Raw genomic sequence first — 20,165 nt, 5'->3', positions numbered from 1 at the left:
GGGGTTGGATCTTTTGAACAGAATATAGATCGACGAAACCTATCATTGATACCGCATTCATACTTTCAGCATGTAAGTGAAAAAGCCGGCAACTGATCGCTCTTTTGGCAACTTATAGCTTCGATAGCCGGTCCTTCCACTTCTTCCGAAGAGCTCGCTTGCCGAAAGGCTACCAGCCCAGCCTGTCTGGGCTCGTTATGACTGTATGTGCTCGCCGCTAACGCTGAATGCCCGTGTGAATCATAAAAGTTATCTCTGTCTTCTCCTAGGGATGACTGAACCTTAAGTCCTTAATCAATATTCTAGTTTTTTTCCGACGAAATTACCTATACTGGAAAGTTTTCCCTCATTTTATCGTAATACTATGTGTACTTTTGAATTCGATTTTTATTATTATAGACAGAAAGGTAATGACATATTTTGTGATACGCTTGATATTTAAGTAAGCAGATGCTTTTATGAACTAACATATGTCAAGTAAAATTGGTGATATTATAGTTATTTCTACAAAAATAGAATTTATTTGTGACACGTCTTGATCGGCGAAGTTGAGTTAACCTCTACGGCCATAACTGCCCGCAAAATGTACGTGAAACATGGCTTTCTCTGCAAAGAAAGCTAGCTACTTCTATGTCGAGCTATATATCTATGTAGAGCGTAATTAGTTAGCGTAATAATGAAGTACCTTCAAAAATTGAAATGGAAATATTTGATACGACAAAAGCCCATGAGCTTAACTATGGAAAACGCGTATAACAAGAGAGACATTCATCTTAGCCAAGTTGGCAACGATCGCTTCGTGACGCGAACCCCAAAACTTTTTAGCCCGTCGGTATTTCATTTATGCATTTGAGGGTCCGTAAGTATAAGACATTATTTTGAATATTTAATATTTATTTTTTTTTACTAGGTTGATCGTAACAACAATAACTATTATTATTATTATGATGATGAACAAATATCCCCCCGATTAGTACATGTTAAGCGCAACAAATCAGCAAGAAAGTACTGCAGTTGCATCTTCCCCTAAACTCTTCTTCTTCCTCTTTGGACATCCATCGTGGAGAATAGCAAACATAATGGACAAGATCGGGGTGGCTTACCCATCAGTTGGGCGACAAGACAACGTCTGTTTACCGTCAGCCATACTGCTCCTCCAGACAAACGGAATGTAATACATTCCGACTCAGCAAAATCGATGCAAAGAAACGGCGAAGGACTCATAAAGACGACAAATAGACGTGCCCGTGTCGTGAGCGCCATCGCCATCGCGCTTGGCTAAACGCTTCAGTATAGTCACTTGATGTTTTCTTTTGTTCCATTAAACGAACAACGGGTATTCACATCAAATTATTGTGCCGCCAGAGACATCAAGGTGAAAGAATGGTCTTCAGAACCTTCAGAGAAGGGTGATAATGGTGGGCATAACATAGTGATGGTCACCAGACGTAGTGATTACTGTCGCTTGCGAAGCCAATGAGACATATCGAGTGACGCGTTACTGATGCGGAGATGTTTTGTCCACACCGCGAACACAAGCTCACTCATGAACTAAGCAGGGCGCTCCCGCCAACCAGTTTGACTGATTGAATTTTCTAGCATTACTGCTCGATCAGCTAGTCGTTCCCACGGACCAAAGTCAATCATTGCGTCTGTGGGTCGCCTGTGATTCTTGCAGTCACCGATCTACTTTATTTTGTCTCATCATCCATTTTCGGTTCGTTGTGGCAGAGGTGACAGCCACACAAGTGTGAGTAAAATTACACTGGTAGCGGCGTTCGTTTATTCCGGAAGCCAGTTGATCGAGTTGTAGTGCCAGTTTCCTGAGAAGAGCGAGAACAGGAAACCATATCTGGGTAATTCATTGCTTCCAAGGACGGATCCAGCATTAGTTAACGTAACAATGTCAGACAAGCTACGTTAGCCGGATCGTTATTAGCACATACGCAGTTCAATAGAGCATCGCATTCGCGATGAAGATGTCACCCAGACCTCGCTCTAAGGCAACGTGAGGAACAGGTACGACCTATGCAATAGTTAGTTCACTCGATACCCCGCAACGTCTATTGGGGCCAGCGCGACGGAGTGGCGGTCAGTGGGAACAGAGAACAAGCAGGAAAGACGATGGAGGATGATGCATATCGTAATGGCAACTGTCATTAGTGAAGCATTTGCTGCTATTGTTGTAGTTACTACGCTAAACCTGGTATGACTGAGATCCTAATACTACACGGCAATGTTGTGCCTTGAAAAGTCTGGCCAATATAAAAATACTGCAGATTGTCAAAAAAAAAAACAATATCGACGAGTATTGGGAAATTTTTATCAGTATCAATTTATTTATTTATTAATATCTCCTGCGAATTCCTGTGTTGCGGGCAGCTGTTCCAAGCTGGAATGGTGTTTAGGCAATTTTTTAAAAACATTGATGACTTAGGTAAAAAACAAGCAGTGTCCAAACAGGTTCTAGTTTCATCCTATTTGAACCCGGCCAAATGTGTCTGCACGAAATCTACTTATGTTAAAGGGATTAAACGGCTAACGATGAAGAGGACTTTGCCATCAAACACAAGTGTTAATCGTTTAGGACATGTTGTTTAGGACAGACGAGGACACAAGGCCCTCGTCTGCATGAACTCTGCGAGTCTGTAAGTCACGTTCGTTTCGGACACGCGTTTAACGTTGTGTTTTGTCACACTAATATTAGTGGAATACAACAGACTCATTCGACTCATCATCGTGTGCCCATTTGCGTTCCTTTCTTATATGCTTGTTGCTAACTGTTGTTTTAACTGAAATCGGGTTGATCGTTGATGCTATCCATTTTCCATACGTAATTTATTTGATACCGCGAGTTACATTTAAATAAATTAGGGTCGGATACAAGCTGTTCCATCGTTGCAGCATCCTCTCATTAAACAACATAGATACAATATTGCATATTAGAGTTGCTCATATTATAGTGCAGCCCAATTTTGGCCGAAAAACCTAGTTCCCCTTTCTTCAGCCAGTAAATGTTAGACTACGCTCACTTAAGTAGACGCGGCTTGCCGCATCATTTACGCGTTCTGGCCCGATAACCATTGGATCAGGTACGCGAAGGAGCGTTGTTCGACAGGTTCTCCGCGAAAAAGCAGCGATTTACTGGTTCGGCATGCTATCATTTGTTTTGCCACGTTTGATCTGGTGTGCATAACAAGTATTCATGGGCAGCAAAGACTTTCAGCCATCAGATGCGAAACCCATGAAAAAGATTTAACAGATCTGTCTGTCCCGGATCTGTTGTAAATGACGATATTTCAAATATTCCTTTTAAATAGTGCGATACCGAGCGTTTTACCCTGCTCATTTTCTAGCCGGTGATTGCGATCTGGCCTGTCGCTGTTGCCATGTAGACATACCTACTCAGCACTGTCTATAGACTTGCGTCAATGATGCCAAGCAAAAATTTACCAGTTATCATGATGACACGAACGGTTTTTAAGCGCGCATCTATCAATTTTGAATGTGAACCATTCTCGAAGTAATTATTTGGGTGCTGTTTATATGTGATAATTTCAGAAACTGCGACTGCATAAGGCTACGCTATAAGTTTCTCAAAAAAAGATCTCGGTTTTAGAGGTGTACAGCGCTGGCTATGGATGAAATTATTGGACAGCTGACCAATAACTTAGCATTTCGAAAATATTTACAAACCAAATAAAATGCATGATGCAATCCATAAAAAAATAGAGGATCCTACCTTAAGGCATTCGCAATTGTCCGATCCTTCATGGGCGATCTATTCCAGTTTCTATACATTACTCATCACAGCCAAAACCTCTTTTGCTTTGAGATGCCACAGTCACTCTTTTTCGTTTTCTCGTTGTACCTCTGCCTAGTTTTGCCCCTTCTCAGATTTTTCCAGTCACAGTTTCGCCCACTATTGCGTTTCCATCTCTCACCAGCCATACGGTCTCGTTGGTTCGATAATCGGCTATTTCATTGGGGTTCTGCTCGATGTCTAGCTGATTCGCCCACAACTCGTACGCAGTTATTCTGTAGGCCGGTTGTTCGACGCTGTCTCCCACCACATTCACATAGTAGATGGCCAGCAAGTAGCCAGATCTGGCGTCTCTTCACGTAGCTGCACTATTATTATTGTTGGGGTCACCGCCCACCCACGGACGATCACTGCGGCCGGCTTAGTGGACTATTATTTGACGAATCAATAGAATGATTACTGACAGGAATGGCGGCTGGGAGGGCACAGTGACGTCGTCGGATGAAGACAGACGTCTTGCATTGGCAGCAAAAACGAAATTGCGTTGCAGGCGTTGCTTTAAAGTTGAGAAGGGCATAACAAGCTGAAGTCGTTTGCCAATGGAAACCTTTACCTTCGGCCTGTTTCAATAAGTGCGGATAGGCTGGTAAATTTATCTTAGGATCTTCGCCGCTGCTACTGCCGGCAGCAAAGGACGCATGCATAATGTACAGATACATGATGGATGTGTGCAGTTCTAGTTCGGTTAATTCTCTTGTGTGTGCAACGACGCGCCGTCGGCGTCTGTCAGCTTCTATGGTTAAGCGAGGTCTACGTCATTCCTTTCCTACGAGCGTAGTGAGGCTGTAGCGTCTGTCACAGTTTTCGCGACAGAGGTGATTGAGGCTCTAGCCATGGCGACTGCATCATCGAAGTCATAGAATTCATCCCTGGCGACTGATCAGCAAGGGTCGCTAATGCCGCTAATCATAATTGTTAGGCCGCGCTATAATGCTGTGAACAGCTACGCAGTATCAACAAAATGCTTCCATGAGTCACGAATAGCAAGTCGATACCAAGCGACTTCGCCAACCAGAGTAAAGGTCAACGGCAAGCAACTCCTGTTTGTCCTTTTTGCGGCGTCAGGTTCCCCTTCATCATATTACGAACAGCTCACCCCATGCGTTCACTAGAAAACTAAAGCGTGCGAATTGTTTGGCAGCCGGCGATACACGCATACCGATAAGCTGTGCCGCTCTAGTAATAACTACCAGTCAACCAATAGCCAGTGATAGATTAACAGGGCAGTATACCCAACTAGCAAATTTCCGCATCTGTTTCCGACTTGCTCTTCCCCTTTAAAGTTAACAAGAAATATAAGGTAACTTTGTTCTCAGCATTTAAAATAAATGCAATCTATCAAGATGTCTAGAAGGTATTGTTATAGAACGTTAGCGTAAGACGGCTCACGTATAGACGCACGTAGCATGTGTCATTAGCGGCAGGTTGGAGGAGTCGCCAGTAAGCCATCAGCACGAGAAACAGTCTGCGTAATCATGATATTAAACAGGCAGAACAAGATGCTGTTGCAACAGTATACTTAATCCGAGTTTTGACAATTCCCTCGTCATACTGTAACGCTGACAATGGTTTTCATTATAATAATAGCCACTGCAGTGGTACAAAGCGGATACAAGGGAAGGGCAAAAGAAAAGCGGCTGCGAGATAAGAGGGAAGGTCAATATATGACTTCTTTTTATGTTGGACCCGCGTTCAGATAGAGAGGGCGCTCTGCTGTTGTATTTTTGCCCCGCTGATGCTGCATAACGGAAGCCTCACAGACACAGTTGGGGGAGGATAAATGAGTAAAATCGTGGCGTACGGCGTCTCCTACATTTTTCATTCTCTAGCTTGAAGAACAGACAGGTAGACATCTCCGCGTGGTCCAAATAGGCGTTCCCAGCCAATAAATGCTTTCATCTCAGGCACAATTTACACGCACAGACATTTGTAGGCGATGGAACCACGCATTCGTTATATCTCCCGGCTCGTACTGCGTTGTGCCGAACGATGGCCTCAATAAATACGAATTGCAGGTCAATCTAATTAGTTTTCTTTATGTGAAGAAGAAACAAATGGATATGCCACATGCCTAATAATAAGACGACTCGTGAAGTTGGCAAAGTAATGAGCTTTTCTGGCTAGGTGATCAGAATGACTCACTTCGCACGACCTCGCTCCTTCCCCGTAAATCTATAGCGTTGTCTCGACGCAGAGTCCTATTTGCTGACATGGGGCTAGCAAATACACACGCTTCGATCAAAGGCCATGAGAACAGTAATGCGGAAGGCGCCAGTATTGCCATGCACGCCCTTCATGTAAAAGTCTTATATACACGTACAGTGGAGCTGTTATATAAACAACGACACGTATCTACTATAGTAATTCCTTTGGATAGGTCAAGGTCCAAATATCGTTAACAATAAACTAAAGCAATAATTAGAATCATTTTCCTCTAACATAGTGCACTTTGCCCCCATGTTAGTAATTACGCTATTGCATTTTCTAGCCAAGTGTTATTTTTTTTTATCAGTGGCCCAGACTTGTGTCGACGTAATAAGGCGGGTCAGATACGATTTTATTCGACAGTCCGATGGGTTAGTAGACGTAGCTGGTTCTTCGGTCTCGCCGAGTAAAAGGTACATTTGGGGCTCGTCTATTGTTTTATCACCACTGAATATTTTAGTTGGTTACATTGTGGAATACTTCTCAGTTTTGAATTGGCTGTAGATATATATATTGTGTATAATACGAATACAGAACAAACAAAGCTAATTCTGTCATTTCCAATAATTTACCTTGTTGTTGTTGTTTTGTTTTATTGATTTGTTGTTGATTTATTATAGTAGTGTCTATTCGCTATGCCCAGAACGGCATTGAGACCAGAGAAACAAGATCATGCGAACGGTTTCGTATAAATGGTATACGTGTCCCTGCTACTTGTGTACTTTTAATTAATTTGTGTCAGCTGATCGTTGTACTTAATTGGTAATTTGTAATTGCTATTTAAATTATGTTATATTCAAGCTTCATAGCCAATGAATATCAATGGTTTATCTAAGACTATGATTAAGAAAATATACCATTGCATCACAGTGTTGTCAGCATGAGTACACTGTGCCCTAATGATTGAGTAAAGTCGGCCATACGATATGGGTAAGAAAGTGTACACATTTAACGTTACAGTCTATTTTTACTAATCTCAAAGCTCCTCACACACCTTCACAGTTCGATGCAGATTTATTGTGGTCTCATTTTTAAATAACTCTTCCTTCGGGCCTTTTGTCACTGCCCGAACAGTTATACCAATAATAATGGTAGCGAATAAGTATGGCCTTGCTGTCAAACCCATCGACTAACCCCGCACCCTTGCGACAGCCGTCCGGTTCGCGTTTCGGGATGAAGCCTCGAAGAAGGCCGAGAACAACAACGTAAGGCTGGGGACAGCCAGCTACGTAACGCAGTGTTTGAAAATAGGACCGTGGTCGACGGAAGCGACGCCAAACACAACCGAGCATTCGATCGTCTTTCTCCTGACAGCTGCTGCCTGCACTCTTGACGTCTCAATTGTCTGCCTTTGTCTTCTTTTTACACGAACAACCACTTGAGAACCTAATGAACACTGAATGAGTTTCGATTACTTTGTAGTGGATTGAGCTTGGCGAAGCATCCGACCTGCATCCAGCGCGTTTCCGTTTGCCTGCTTGGTTGCAACGTACAGCCTGCTACCGACATTCCCCTTGTTAGGGCTCGTCAAAACGCCATTGGACATCGCGATTCTTGAGAAGACTGGCGAAGCTTCTTCACTTGTTTGTCTCGAAAACGGTACGACCCTTACTATGTTGTAGCTTATGTACGCACACTGGCCGACGTCATGGAGTCCTATCGCGGTCCATGCGGCAGCACTGAACGACAGTCAGTTTTCTTCGACCAGCAATAACGCGGTGGATAATGAACGGAACGTATCAGCAACGTCAACAGTCTAACTGAGTAACACCTTCACCTGGCCCCGCCAAATATACTCTTCAAAGATGGTCAAACATGTACGCATACAGACACAGATGTGTAAAGCAATGCAGCATCAATCCAGAATACGAAACGCGTGGCTAGAAGAAGAAGAAGAATCATAGTGAACGCCGCTAGTACTGACTGCAATTATTAATTATAGTAGTTATAAAGAAGTTGCGGAAAACCGCATTAAAAAACCAATTTGCAGGTTAAGCTCAATACAATGTCTCTATAAGATGAGTGTTTATACAGGTACGTGCATCCCTTAACAGCACAAATACTTATATGTAGTCAATACTATGGGAAGTGCTGATGGCCAATGTACGACCAGGCAATAAACATCGGAAAAATACTGCTGGTTCCTAGAAACGTTAGAAATGAGTTTCGAACTTTCAATCTATACCTAACTGACATGCGTGTTAACTGAGGAATCAGTACAGTTCAGACGCGTGGTTCTTGTTCAGATTGGCCTCCTAGGGGGGTGCGGGGGGAACAGGTTCCCTGAGGCGAAAACAGTTTCGGGATTTACTGACCTGAAATAATAATAAATAGTCTCGAGGTCCTGCAAAGCTCCAAATTCACCGAAATTGAATTTTTCCGAAATTTAATAATATCCTTGTCATAAATACTATCATACAATAATTCAGTCGACCATAGATTCCTTTGCTTCTTCCTTCATACACCACAACAAAAGTCTACCATTTTATACCTTGTTTATTCCATGTAAAACAACTTACTAGAGCGTTTCTGCCATAAATGTGAAATATTGCAAATGACCTCTGATGCTTTGAGACTTAAATTTCCAAAAAATTCGACGACCTCTCCTTTGATTGGAATATCCATTTGAATTTCCACCTATTTCTGAATAGTATTTGGGTTACTTTTATGTCGACATTTAATATCACGGCACGCGTGCCGAGAATGATTATTGCAGAAAACCACCTTATTCTACGCAATGTTTTCTATTTCTAGGATGGAAATAGATATTGAACGAAAGTAAGTTTCTTGCAAACTTTCCTGTTCGCATATCTTATATCTTTCAACTATTTATTATTTTATCAGTGGTTTTCCTATACGCGTGCGATCCAATGGCGGACTATTTTGGATACTCCTTTGGCACTCAGCTTTTCTCTTGCTATACATTCGTTCTTTCTTTGCATCCGTTCGTCGACGCAGACGTTCGCTCGGTTAGACTGGGGAAAGACCACCATGGTATATAAATGGTTCCGTTTTTAATCCGTAGTGTTTAAAAAGGGCTCGGTCTGCACGAAATTTTCATGCCCTCGGTGCTATTAGCCATGGTGCTTGCGGGAAGCTTCCGCGTTGTATGGTGTGTATGCGAAAATGTATTGTAGTAGAGTAGCCACCTAATTTGATGGTCGCAGGAGGGACTCTTTTTGATCGCCATGTGTACGTGGGTCCTGCTGTTGGGCCGCCGTGTGTAGCGACGCTGTTGTAGCAGGCTGCCGATTACGTACTCGCTTTCTACGCTGCTTTTCTATATTCTGTCCTGCAGAGAGTTATCACCCTCACAGTCAACACCTAGGCATAAGTAGTACAAATACACTTTTCACTCAACATTGGCTCAGCTGCACCTATTCCGGTCGAAGTACGCGCCGAGATTAAGCTGAGGGTTGAGGGGGCATATTGACTTAGCTTGTGCAGCAGTCGTTGTACACATACCGTAGACGCACCCTACACGCACGGGTACCGTCGGTACAATCATGCATCCATATGCCTACAACCAACGGAAGGATCGCAGGTAGAAGTGCTCCGCAGTCTAATAAAGAGAGCACAGCGTGCCAAAGAGAATTATCACTGCTGTAAGAGTAGACGGAGCGGTAATGGATGATTGAAGCAAGTGACTAGATTGACGTACTGCTTTGTTTTTCTCAGGACTTTTGAATCTCCGCGGCAAATGCTCTTTACCCCACGTTCGCGTCACCACGGTGCTCTCCCTTCCTTTGAGCTATGTAGAGTACCTGTTTGTTGTCTGGAAAGCTCGACTCCAACCAAATTCTAGCCCTTTCCGAACAAACCAGGTAGTTTTAGCTTGCTTCAACCATTTCTGCAGTCTATTTTTACCCCATGAACTTGTACATGGGATGCCTTCACTCCCGTACCCCAGTAAGTCGTAACTCTATCGCCCTTCCCTTATCTCAACTCTATCGCTTCTTTTCGTCCATGCTGGCTTCAACCTAGTCACGCGTACCACGTTAGTTCGTTTTTCTTTTTTTATACCCGCCATTGCTAGTCTCCTTAATCCCTGGGTAACAGCCCCTAACCTTCATAGTACAGGACATTGGAGTCGGCTAGAAGCGATGTCGTGGTGTTGTTCCACTAGTTTCCTGCGACTGGACCAAAGAAAATCCTACCGTCCAGAAACAACAAAACAGGTAAACGGCGGTTACAGCATGAGTCGTAGTACTATAGTGGTGTGTAGGTATAAGGACGAACTTCTGCATCGCCGTCCATGTGTGTGTAACGGCTATTCCACCAAGATCAACGTGTCCAGCAAAAAAACGCGTTATTTTTGTTGTTACAAAGGTCGCAGCAGGGTTCAAGTAGGAAATCTGCAAGAAGCAGAAATTTGTACGTTGGATACTTGGGTAAAAGGAGAAACGTGTAGAGGCGTCGAAAGTAGATTAGAATGGGGCACGCGAGAGGCTGCATTGTGCACCAAACAACACACTTAGCAAAAGCGACAGAAAAAGGAAAAGGGAACTGGTGAGGAAGAAAGAAAAATATAATTACGCTGCACACGTAGATAAAAAGTTCATTCGACCGCTTTTCCTTATTCTGACAACGAGATCGAGGTAAATAGGGAGTGTCTGCTGGGTCACCCCGGTGTGATAATTTGTCGAAATTGATTGAACCAGTTATTGATTCATTTCTATTTAATAGCTCATAAAAAAAAAGCGGACTAGTTCCATAAGAATATTAACGATCAATGGAAAGCGATTTTGTTAAAAAGTAACGCAATTGTTTTTTATTTTAAGTTACTGTTCAGGTTTTACTTTACGCTAATTATGCCTTGTGAGTATATGCAATGACCCTATCTAGTGCGTCTGTCTTAGGTTTCTTCGGTTAAACTTCATAAATTACTCCATAAAACACAATAGTTTGAAAAAACAACCTCAGAAACGACAACACTATAGCACTTAATAGGTAGCTACGGACATTCGTGCCTGATATAAGATAGGTGAGTATAAGAAATGAAGTTGACATTTACTAATTATTGAAAACAAACCGACCTCTGATAAACTACATACCGTGCACCTTTTAGTAATTTCTGTGATTCTAGAGTGCCTACAACATAAACTAAATATGCTTTTCTGCCAATCTGGTGTACTTTTACCGAGTACGTTTGCAAAGATCGTTTCAAAATATTTCTGCTTAGGGAACAGTTTGCATGGGAAACTGGGAGCAAACGGCGATCAATTTGGGATAAGAGGGTGTTTTTAGTGAATTTCATTCGTCGACCCGTCTATCTAGTTATTTTTTTACCTCAATCAGCGTCACGCATCCTTAGGGTTATTCCAGTACAGATAGCGATATCGAATTTGCAATGTCATATGTACTAGCCCCTTGCCTAGCCCAGTATTTAGTAGTCAACAAAAAAAACTTGCTTGCAGCGTGACGGGAAACATCTCATGCTTACAGGATAGCTTATTTCGTCTGTTCGCCTATATGCACATATACTAGTGACAACACGAAAATGTATTAACAAGCAGAAGGTTCCTTCTAAAATGCTAAAGTTGATCAACGTTTTGCCGTTTCAAAGCCTTACCCATGTCGGTGCCGTATCACTCTGCTGTTCCTCTTTTCAGCCGGATTTCACTTGAAGCATAAGATACTTCGTTCACCTTTTTTGTTGCAGAAAAGAAGTCGAAGACGTTTCACAGCAGGTGTAACCACATCAGTAACTTGTTTTTAAAATAGTCACCGCTTCAAAATACTATGCCGTTTTAAAACACTAGAACGAGTATTTAGCGAGCAGAATGTCGTTTGGTGACACTCGTTCATAAGTTACATTTACTTAGACGAATAAACTATTGTGGGGCAAAATTAATGATTAGAATCAATCTATTGCTATGTTATTCTTCTGCATCTATTCGCTTGAAGAAAATCGTCTGCAATGCGTTGTCTATCGTAGAGCGCAAATTCGGTCGATGGTTCTGTGACATGGGTCAAACAAGAAGCTTTTTGACCAACGTGTTCAAATGATATCTCTAATTTTGCTAATACGTGGGCGTCGATACTATCGTCAACTACTATTGAAAATCAGAAAGCGCGCGATTGAAGTTCTATCGTAACCGTTGTATTTTAGCCACAGCACAGTCGCGTAACGGCCGACATCGAGAAAGAGCGTTCGCCTAGTAAACGATGCCACCAACAGCAGAGGGTTTGCAATAATGGCCGCATTAACCGCTTCTGCAGTGCCGTTCCCAGCATCGAACGATTGTGATATCATTCTAGTAGCGGTGAATGACTGCACGCAATGGATGACCTAATTCTAAGACTGGTTACTTTGTCGTCGCCCACTTGTCTTGCTCTTTGGGTGGTCTGCTCGTTGGTTCTTTTTCAGAAGCCACTGGCATGGTTGGTTTGATGGATTTGGAATTGAGATTCGGAATTACAAGATCTATTACCGTTCGTCTCGATGATGTCTGTATTACGTTAGATTTGCATTATCTGACTGACTAATTAGTAAGCAGATGATGTCGCTGTCACGCCGTTGCCCCTACGCGCGAACACCCGTGGAGGGAATTACCCGTTTTTCCAAAAGTCGACGTAGGACAACGATCACGGCTTTTTTGCCAGCAGCGATATCGAGTGCCAGTATCATTCTGTAAAAACATGACAATTTTTCATCCGATGAATATAAAAAGATCATTTAAATCGAGAAGATAGAAATTATAGGAGACGTAGAGGCAGCGGTGATTCCGACGACAAGCCGTGGTAGTAGACGTAGCTGTCGTAGCAGACGCGGGAGCAATTGACGCTAGACGGGAACTGTCACGAGTTCCAGGAGAAAATATCGCAATATACTGTTTATCTATATGGAGCTGTCTTGCTTACCGCACACAGCTCCGAGTCGATTCTTCTAGTCACCTTCCAGAGGAAATACGCCTGAGTTCTAACATAAAATATTGTAGCTTTTTGGCTAAATATTTTACCCATTTAATAGTGCCCCTTAATTACACTGATCCTTAGTGGTTTGTCAATGGCTAGATCCCAGGTTCTTAAATAACCACGGAACAGGTATAAAACATTTTGATATCGAACAAGACTAATTCACTTCACCCTATAATTATTTTTCTCATTCTCTCCTTATTTTATTCGGTAAACTTTCTGCTTTTCGTTACGTAAAAACGTTTTCCTTATTTCGAAGTTCTCTCAGATTTCCATGTGATGACGGAACGTTCCAGACTGTTATCGGTACTACAATACAACATCTTTAAACGCAACAACGACATAAAGGAATTTATATCTATGCCTGCCTAGATAGAGCTGAATTATCAGAACTATCATTATCACCATCAGCTATCCGCTGACGTAGACGAGAATCCTGCAAAGCAGAATGAAGTTCGTATGTCTTGGTCAAATGCAATATCTGGCTGAATCACGTGGTTTGCTCAACCTCATACGTCAATAATCCTATAGTTCTACTGTGCACACGCAATACTTCATTGAGGATGGCGCCGACGATGCTTCTCTTTTCGAAACATTCACTTCGCCTCCATTAGCTGCTAGGTACAGCGCGCTGTCTACGGTTCAGACTAAGGGTGCATCCTAAACTCCAACATTGCACCGTTGACCTGACCAAAGTAACCAGCTCAGTAGGGGTCGAATGATGGACGCCACTAATGGGATGAACGGTAACGGCCTCATAAATGCTTGCAGTGAAAATGCCGTTGACAGGCGCCGGTGCGTATATATGGTCAGCAACGCAAACCGCTGACCGTAAAGGAAGAAAGTGATATCGAAGAGGAGGACGTAACCAGGAACTTCGTCATTTAGAAAGAGCCGTTAGAAATAAGAAATTGCACTCTATTGCGAAAGTGGCACAACGAAGTATGGTAAAGAGGACTATGTTCTCCGACACTGAATGTAAACCTGCCAATCCATCTACTGACGCCATCGATCGGCAGTGCCATCGGAGAGCTCTTTACCGAAATCGCACGAATGAAGTCGTCATTAGCATCTGTCTTCTTCACGGCCAATTCCTAACTGGCTTTCGCGTACTTCAGAACACATATTCGTCACGACCACAGACGGTAGGCTGGCTTGATGACTTTCCAAAGGTCTATAACTTGGCTTGTCCTCAGTATAGCAACACGGCTGTTCTTACCAGCACTCCAGACATACCGTTTGATGAAGCTGATCGATATCTGGCTGCTTATGACCTTAGGAAAATAGTTGAACCAGTTAGCAATCCAATAACAGACTGCGCAGCTTAGGATCACGATTTTTTACTGGAATGGCGATGGTGTTTAGTTTTCCATTCGATCAGATTCAATTCTACGGGTAACTTTCTCATTATCGCCCTACCCTGTATCAAAGTAACATCGGCCAATTGGAGTCAGCCAATCTGAGGACATCTAATTCACTGTTACTCTTGCTAAGGGTGCGTATCAAAATACGACCGTCAGAGTTGACGGCTACCTTACAACATAGACTCAGAGGATAATCTACTGCGAATTTATAACACTGAAAATGCTATACACATATATATATCGTTAGGCTACCCAAAAACATAGCGCGCCTGGAGCTTTCATCAGTGAAATATTTACAAAAAAAACTACGACGTAGCAATTCAATTGACTCGCTATGCCCATCAGTCATCTATCTGAGATTCTATTCAGCTCAGACGGACGAAGAACATAATGAACAGTAATACAAAACAGACAATTTCCCCCAAACAAATGCGTTTATACATTTTTCAAATACTACTATTGTTACTATTTTTTACTATTTTTGCCATTTTCTTCTGTATTAAGAGTAAGTTCTATATATATATAGGTAAACTTTACTAATCGATTAGTAAATGAAGCTAGCTATTTCCGGCATGTTCCTACATACACTCAGTGTCGAAAAAAGATAATCAGTACCAGCAAAACAATCGACAACCGACTATTATTAGTGATAAGCTTATTATTAGATACTATAGCACGCTTCAACCAGCTTCGTTTTCTATTCATATGATGGCACGTTACATAGAAACATTAACAGGTTCCAGTCAAACGAACACCAAACAAGCAACTTATATCGCTTATATAATAACAACTCAGTTTGACAGTAATTATTAAATTACTGCTTCTATCTTTCGGTCGATCCCTCGAGGACAAGACGTTTCTTTACGGCAAGTTTATACAAAAAAACCTCTGAATTTTTTGCCAGTTGTCACTAGGCTAACTAAGAGGCACTAACTAAGTAGTTTTTCGCAACAGAAACCTTCCTACGTGTCCGAGAGTGAAACTAATCTACTTTTTACGGCTAAGTATTATTATTATTAAAAATAACATATACGTTTTGTGAGCTATTATGAAAGAAACTTCGAAATTTTATAGAAATCCTGTTTTCACTTCTTCCTTTCGTATGGACTACACAAGCAGAAAATGGGGCTCTCCTTAACAGCTACCCCCACTAATGATTGCACCTCTCCCCCCCCTCCCCTCCAGTGCCAGGATCCGTCATACTTGTGTATATTACGCTAGCAACTAGTCTTGTCTTTCACCGGCCAGAAGCATCACTACCGGCGTAACTGTCTGACTTCAAGAAAAATTGCAAAGAAAAACTGCACCTAAAAGCTTACTGGAAGCAAGCCTAATTGTCAGCACCAATTAATCTGATTTATGATCTCTTCGTTGCCATCCTGCATGTCCTTGTAGCATTTCTGCTGGGAGAAACCCAGTGCTGCTGCTAAGTGAATGATACACGGCATACGATAGGCACGTCCTCCATCTGCAGGAGGCCGACCGTTTGCACCGCCCTAATATATAAAAGGCATATACTTTCTACTGTAATGTGGTGGTTCTAATGTCGCTGCAACGCACACTGCCTCAGCATCCTCAAGCATATAATAGAGGCCAAAAGAACGAATGAAATAGGCCAATTCGCGTCATGAAGGCGCAACAGAAAGAATCTAACTGGATGTGTGCAAGATAAAAATAGTTAATAACTTGGCCGGTTCCTCCTCGCGATCTATTCTATGTACCTCGAAGCGAACTCTGCCACAGTGACTATTATCAATGACGATGACAATAGAAAAAGCAAGGCTCTTAAGACCCACATAGCACGAACCTAATCAATTCAGTTAGATAGGCGCTATTTTTCGGTAGCAATGCCTTTGCACGCATAAGTTACCATCTAACAGATCATAATTTAGAGCATCGTTAAGACTAACGGTCGGTTTCAAGAAGTCTCCAATAACGTCAATAATTATCTGCAGCTTTCCAGCCATGAATATATATGCTAAAAAACAAATACGGCCACCAGCTACTATGGGACAGCTTTCTGTACACTGTTTAAAAATGTAAGTGCAAAGGTATGATTTATTCGGTTATTGTGGAGATTTTCGCTTGCAATTAAAACAAAACTTATTAGAGATAAACTGCGAGCTGTTAGCTACAGTTTCTGTCCCTACGGAAATTTATATAAGTTGTGATTGAATTGCTATTGTCGATATCCTGCAGGAAACTTAGGTTGTGTCGATCTTTCCCTCCTTGCTCCATAGGACATAATTACTTCTCAATCGATATAAGGTCGATAGCTTTGTAAAATTGTGTAGATGGTATTGGACAGTTTGCAGTTCCAAGGGTGCATCACGTATCTGGCGTACACAATGTATGTCAGAAGCGGCTAGACTTTCAGCAAGAGCTGATGCGCCAAGAAGTCTCGGTTGCAGCTACTTGCAGAAACTCTGCCTGCCTTTAACGGTCGCCCACACTGCAACCGAGATTCTGCTTCATTGGCAATAGCGATGTTTAATGCGTTCTATACCTCACGTCCATTTTTCCTCTTTTTAGGCGTTTCATTTGAACGTTTCTTCTTGGAAATTAAACTTTAAGCTTTGTAGTGATTTTAGGCTGTCCCCTTTTTTTCTGTTCTCTTTTACTGGTGAGTAGTCTCAAACGATTCTAAAAGTTTCGGTGAACGACCTTCGTCCGCCGCTTAGATGCCGACTTTGTTCAAAAACTATGGTTTGTTTGGATATCTTTCTAACCTAACCATGTAAGTTAGAATGGCACCCAAAATGTCACCTAAAAGCAGAGTCGAGCGCGCGCGTAGCGGTAAAGAGATGGGAGCAGCAACTTATAGTCGGTAAAACAGTAGACGTTCCGGTTTTTTCGCCAGCTGACTCTTCCTCATCGCAACCATAAGTGAAAATGAAGCTTAACTAGGATCCGTTCGAGATTTCTATAGAAAGACCACGAAGAACGGTGCTAAACGCCAGTCAAAATCAGGATGGCAAGCTAGAAGCAAGATTGAAAGACAAAGAGAAACAAAGCCACAAAACGGGACTCGATTTAACTTGACTTGACTGGCACAGGGCGAGAAACAAGGAAAACTAAAAAAACAAAAACGAAAACGTATAGCGATGAAGAGTAAAAAAAAGATTCCGTTAAGGAACGGCTATTGGAACGAAGGGATAGCGCTTTTCACGTACGTAAATGCGGCGGCGACGTAAAGTGCTTGCAAAGCCGCACCATTTTCTGGCTGCTGTTTGTGCGTATATGCGTATTTGTTTATGTGCGTGTGAGTAAGATGTCGCCGTCGTCCTGGGCAACGCGACCTCATGGATTCATGGCAAGCTGAAGCAGATTACAAGGGAACGATAAAAACGCTATTTGCAAACTCATAGATGTACAGACTCAGATCGCAAGCCGATACGTTCAGCCCTATCAGTAAGTCGTATGTGTCACACCTACCGAATTTCAGCCCACGTAGGTGGTGTTCTGTCTTTTTTTGCTATTTTCTTGCCCAGTACGGCTGCCTCGCAGAGATAGCCGGACTAAATGCAGCCACTGACCTAGATAAAGATGGAGAAAAATGATAGAAAATTTCAAAAGATCTTGCAATTCCGGCAGACTTCTTAGTTTTATTTTTATCGAATATATATTATTAAAACAAAAAAACACTCAGACATTGTATTGACATGCGTTGTGCCAGTGATTTATAAATTCAGGGGCTAACACTTTCAAGTGGAGTGAAGTCGTGAGATGAAAATCAAGATTTAGCAGAATGCCCCGATTGACCGCGCTGGCTATCGTTTAAACAGCAGAGCCACGGAGAAGTGGGTATTGCTTACGTTAGCGTTTTCATCATAGGCGAGCAACCCTGTTACTTGCACAATGAGGCCATCTTCTTGATTATTTCAATCAAACTGCTATAAATGACATTATTTAAGATCAATCTATATATATATATACATCTCCTTAATGATTGGATGGGTATTTAGAAAAGTGGAATATGTATTACTGTATCTGCGATTTAAGATAATATCTTCACTAGATTTTACCATTGGAAATTGCGGTAAGCAGAGGCTGAGTCAGTGAGATGGCAAATGGTCTGTACTCGCTAGATCCTTTGGCCCATTTCTTCGTTTCGTACCTTTTTTCCTGTTATGCTTTGTTTCGCCTTTTTGAAACGGACAACGGCCTATGCAGCTACATTATTGATGATGATTGACGATAGAGAATTTTTATCGACTCAGTACGACATTGTTACTCGGGATCTTTAAATAGGAAGAAACTATTTTGTATGCGCGCCTGTTACAGCACGTTCCGTAAATAGATATTGGATTTTATTAACACCGTCTGCACACTGAAACTTGCCCCATTATGGAAGCTACTTTAGCACTACCAATACTTCTCCGAAGATCCACTTTTTCACATAAAATTTTCTTCAAAAAACGTGCTAACGTTTGTCTTCTTTTGCGCCTTTTTCTGTAATTGCTTAAATCTGCAGGAACCGTCGTCGTTGCGGCCGCGCCAGTTGAGCTGGTCGCAGCGCTTTGCCATCGTTGCTACCTGAAAATAAGTATCTTTATATTTGTATGTGTGTGTATTTGTGTCTACACGTAAACCATCAGCATAGGCATTTCGGTTAACGTTCCGTGGCAACAACTTGAGCTAGATTAGACAGAAACTGCACCTTAGTACCCAGAGAGCAGCACAAAAATCTGTTCAATCTCTCAGCATGTATACAGTTCGTGTGCGAGACAATACACGCACTGAACAATGCCTTTCAAATATTTACAACCAATTATTGGTCGTAGCGGCAATAAAGGACCAGTGAGCCAACTACAAGTGGGGATTCCGTGATGATTGCAGACTCCTCCATTATGTCCATAACAAGAATAATAATAATACTAACAGCAGTAATAATAGTGGTATATAATAACAGCGAAAGTTCTCAACTGGCCTTACATACACACAGATTGCACAGATAAGAACAGACGATCACTGATGTCAACAGCCGCATGCGGCGATCTATGAGACACGGCACCCCAAAAACCTAGGGACAGTTAGCCACAGCAGGACAAGTAAAGCGTCCAGCCTTGACATCGTAGTGATTTCAACTATTCTTTCCATATCCGAAACGAAGTAGTGCCTTGTGCCCGAGAGAGGAGCTGATGATTAGCACGATGACACGGAGCGTGAGATAGCTATTATTGGGGAAATCGTCATCCGCAATGAGCGGGGGGGGGGGGGGGGTCATGTTCTTGTTGTGCTCGTTGTTACTGTTGGCGGTTTATGACAACGAACTAGATAGTATCCAGATGTAACGCCGTCCGTTTGCAAATAGGTGCTTGTAAAGCAGTACACGGGCTGACGCGGCAGCAGGAAGTATAATATAAATACAGCTTCTTTGTAAACTAATAGAAACGGGGAGCATCCAAATCATGCCAGACAACAAGAAGCACATTGCTGCCAGCCAGATGTTTACTGTGGTCTTAATCATTAAGCCATTCTCAGAGCAGATATGGGTTAAACTGCGACCACATCGAAGGGAATGAATCCGGTAAGGCGTCTTTCCTTCCGGTAACGTCAACGTTGGCCTATTGAAAAAGTGCCTGCCATCTGTCCAGTTTTGTACTATTTGTACGCGTATCTAGATTAGAAAAATAAAACCGTGTGCGTTTTTCGAACTGCTATGAGCCTTCGTAAATTTTCATTGAGGCTTTTCATAATTCGTTTTCGTGTGTGATAACCAGGGCTACCAAGGTATCACATGTTTCATCTCTTAACTTAACGAGCAAAGACCAGGCAGACCTACCTGGAACCCAATAATCGCTGAAGTGTCTGGTGCTTCTGTTACAATAACACAATAGGGATCGATTTGTGTC

At 42.3% G+C, this 20,165-nt stretch overlaps 1 protein-coding gene across 7 annotated transcripts in view; it reads right to left on the bottom strand.

Moving 5' to 3' along the window:
* LOC111266186 (clarin-3) overlaps window positions 1–20,165 on the bottom strand; it is a 121,743-nt gene that overhangs the window by 50,514 nt on the left and 51,064 nt on the right. For 2 of the 7 annotated variants that reach the window (XM_086970822.1, XM_022843437.2), the window contains exon 1: window positions 3,743–4,164. The exons of 3 other annotated variants lie outside the window; for them this stretch is intronic. Coding sequence is in view for 3 of the 4 variants with exons in the window: in XM_022843437.2 (XP_022699172.1) it covers window positions 3,743–3,801 (59 nt within the window). In the remaining variant the exon portion in view is untranslated. Of the gene's footprint in view, window positions 1–1,103; window positions 1,824–3,742; window positions 4,167–11,600; window positions 11,956–20,165 lie in introns of those variants that run through there. 2 more of the 7 variants (XM_086970821.1, XM_022843444.2) reach the window with 2 other exon arrangements.

Source organism: Varroa jacobsoni, unplaced genomic scaffold (genome assembly GCF_002532875.2).
Source record: "Varroa jacobsoni isolate VJ856 unplaced genomic scaffold, vjacob_1.0 scaffold_1063, whole genome shotgun sequence".
NCBI classification, from domain to species: domain Eukaryota; kingdom Metazoa; phylum Arthropoda; class Arachnida; order Mesostigmata; family Varroidae; genus Varroa; species Varroa jacobsoni.
This window is presented reverse-complemented; position numbering and strand designations above follow the sequence as displayed.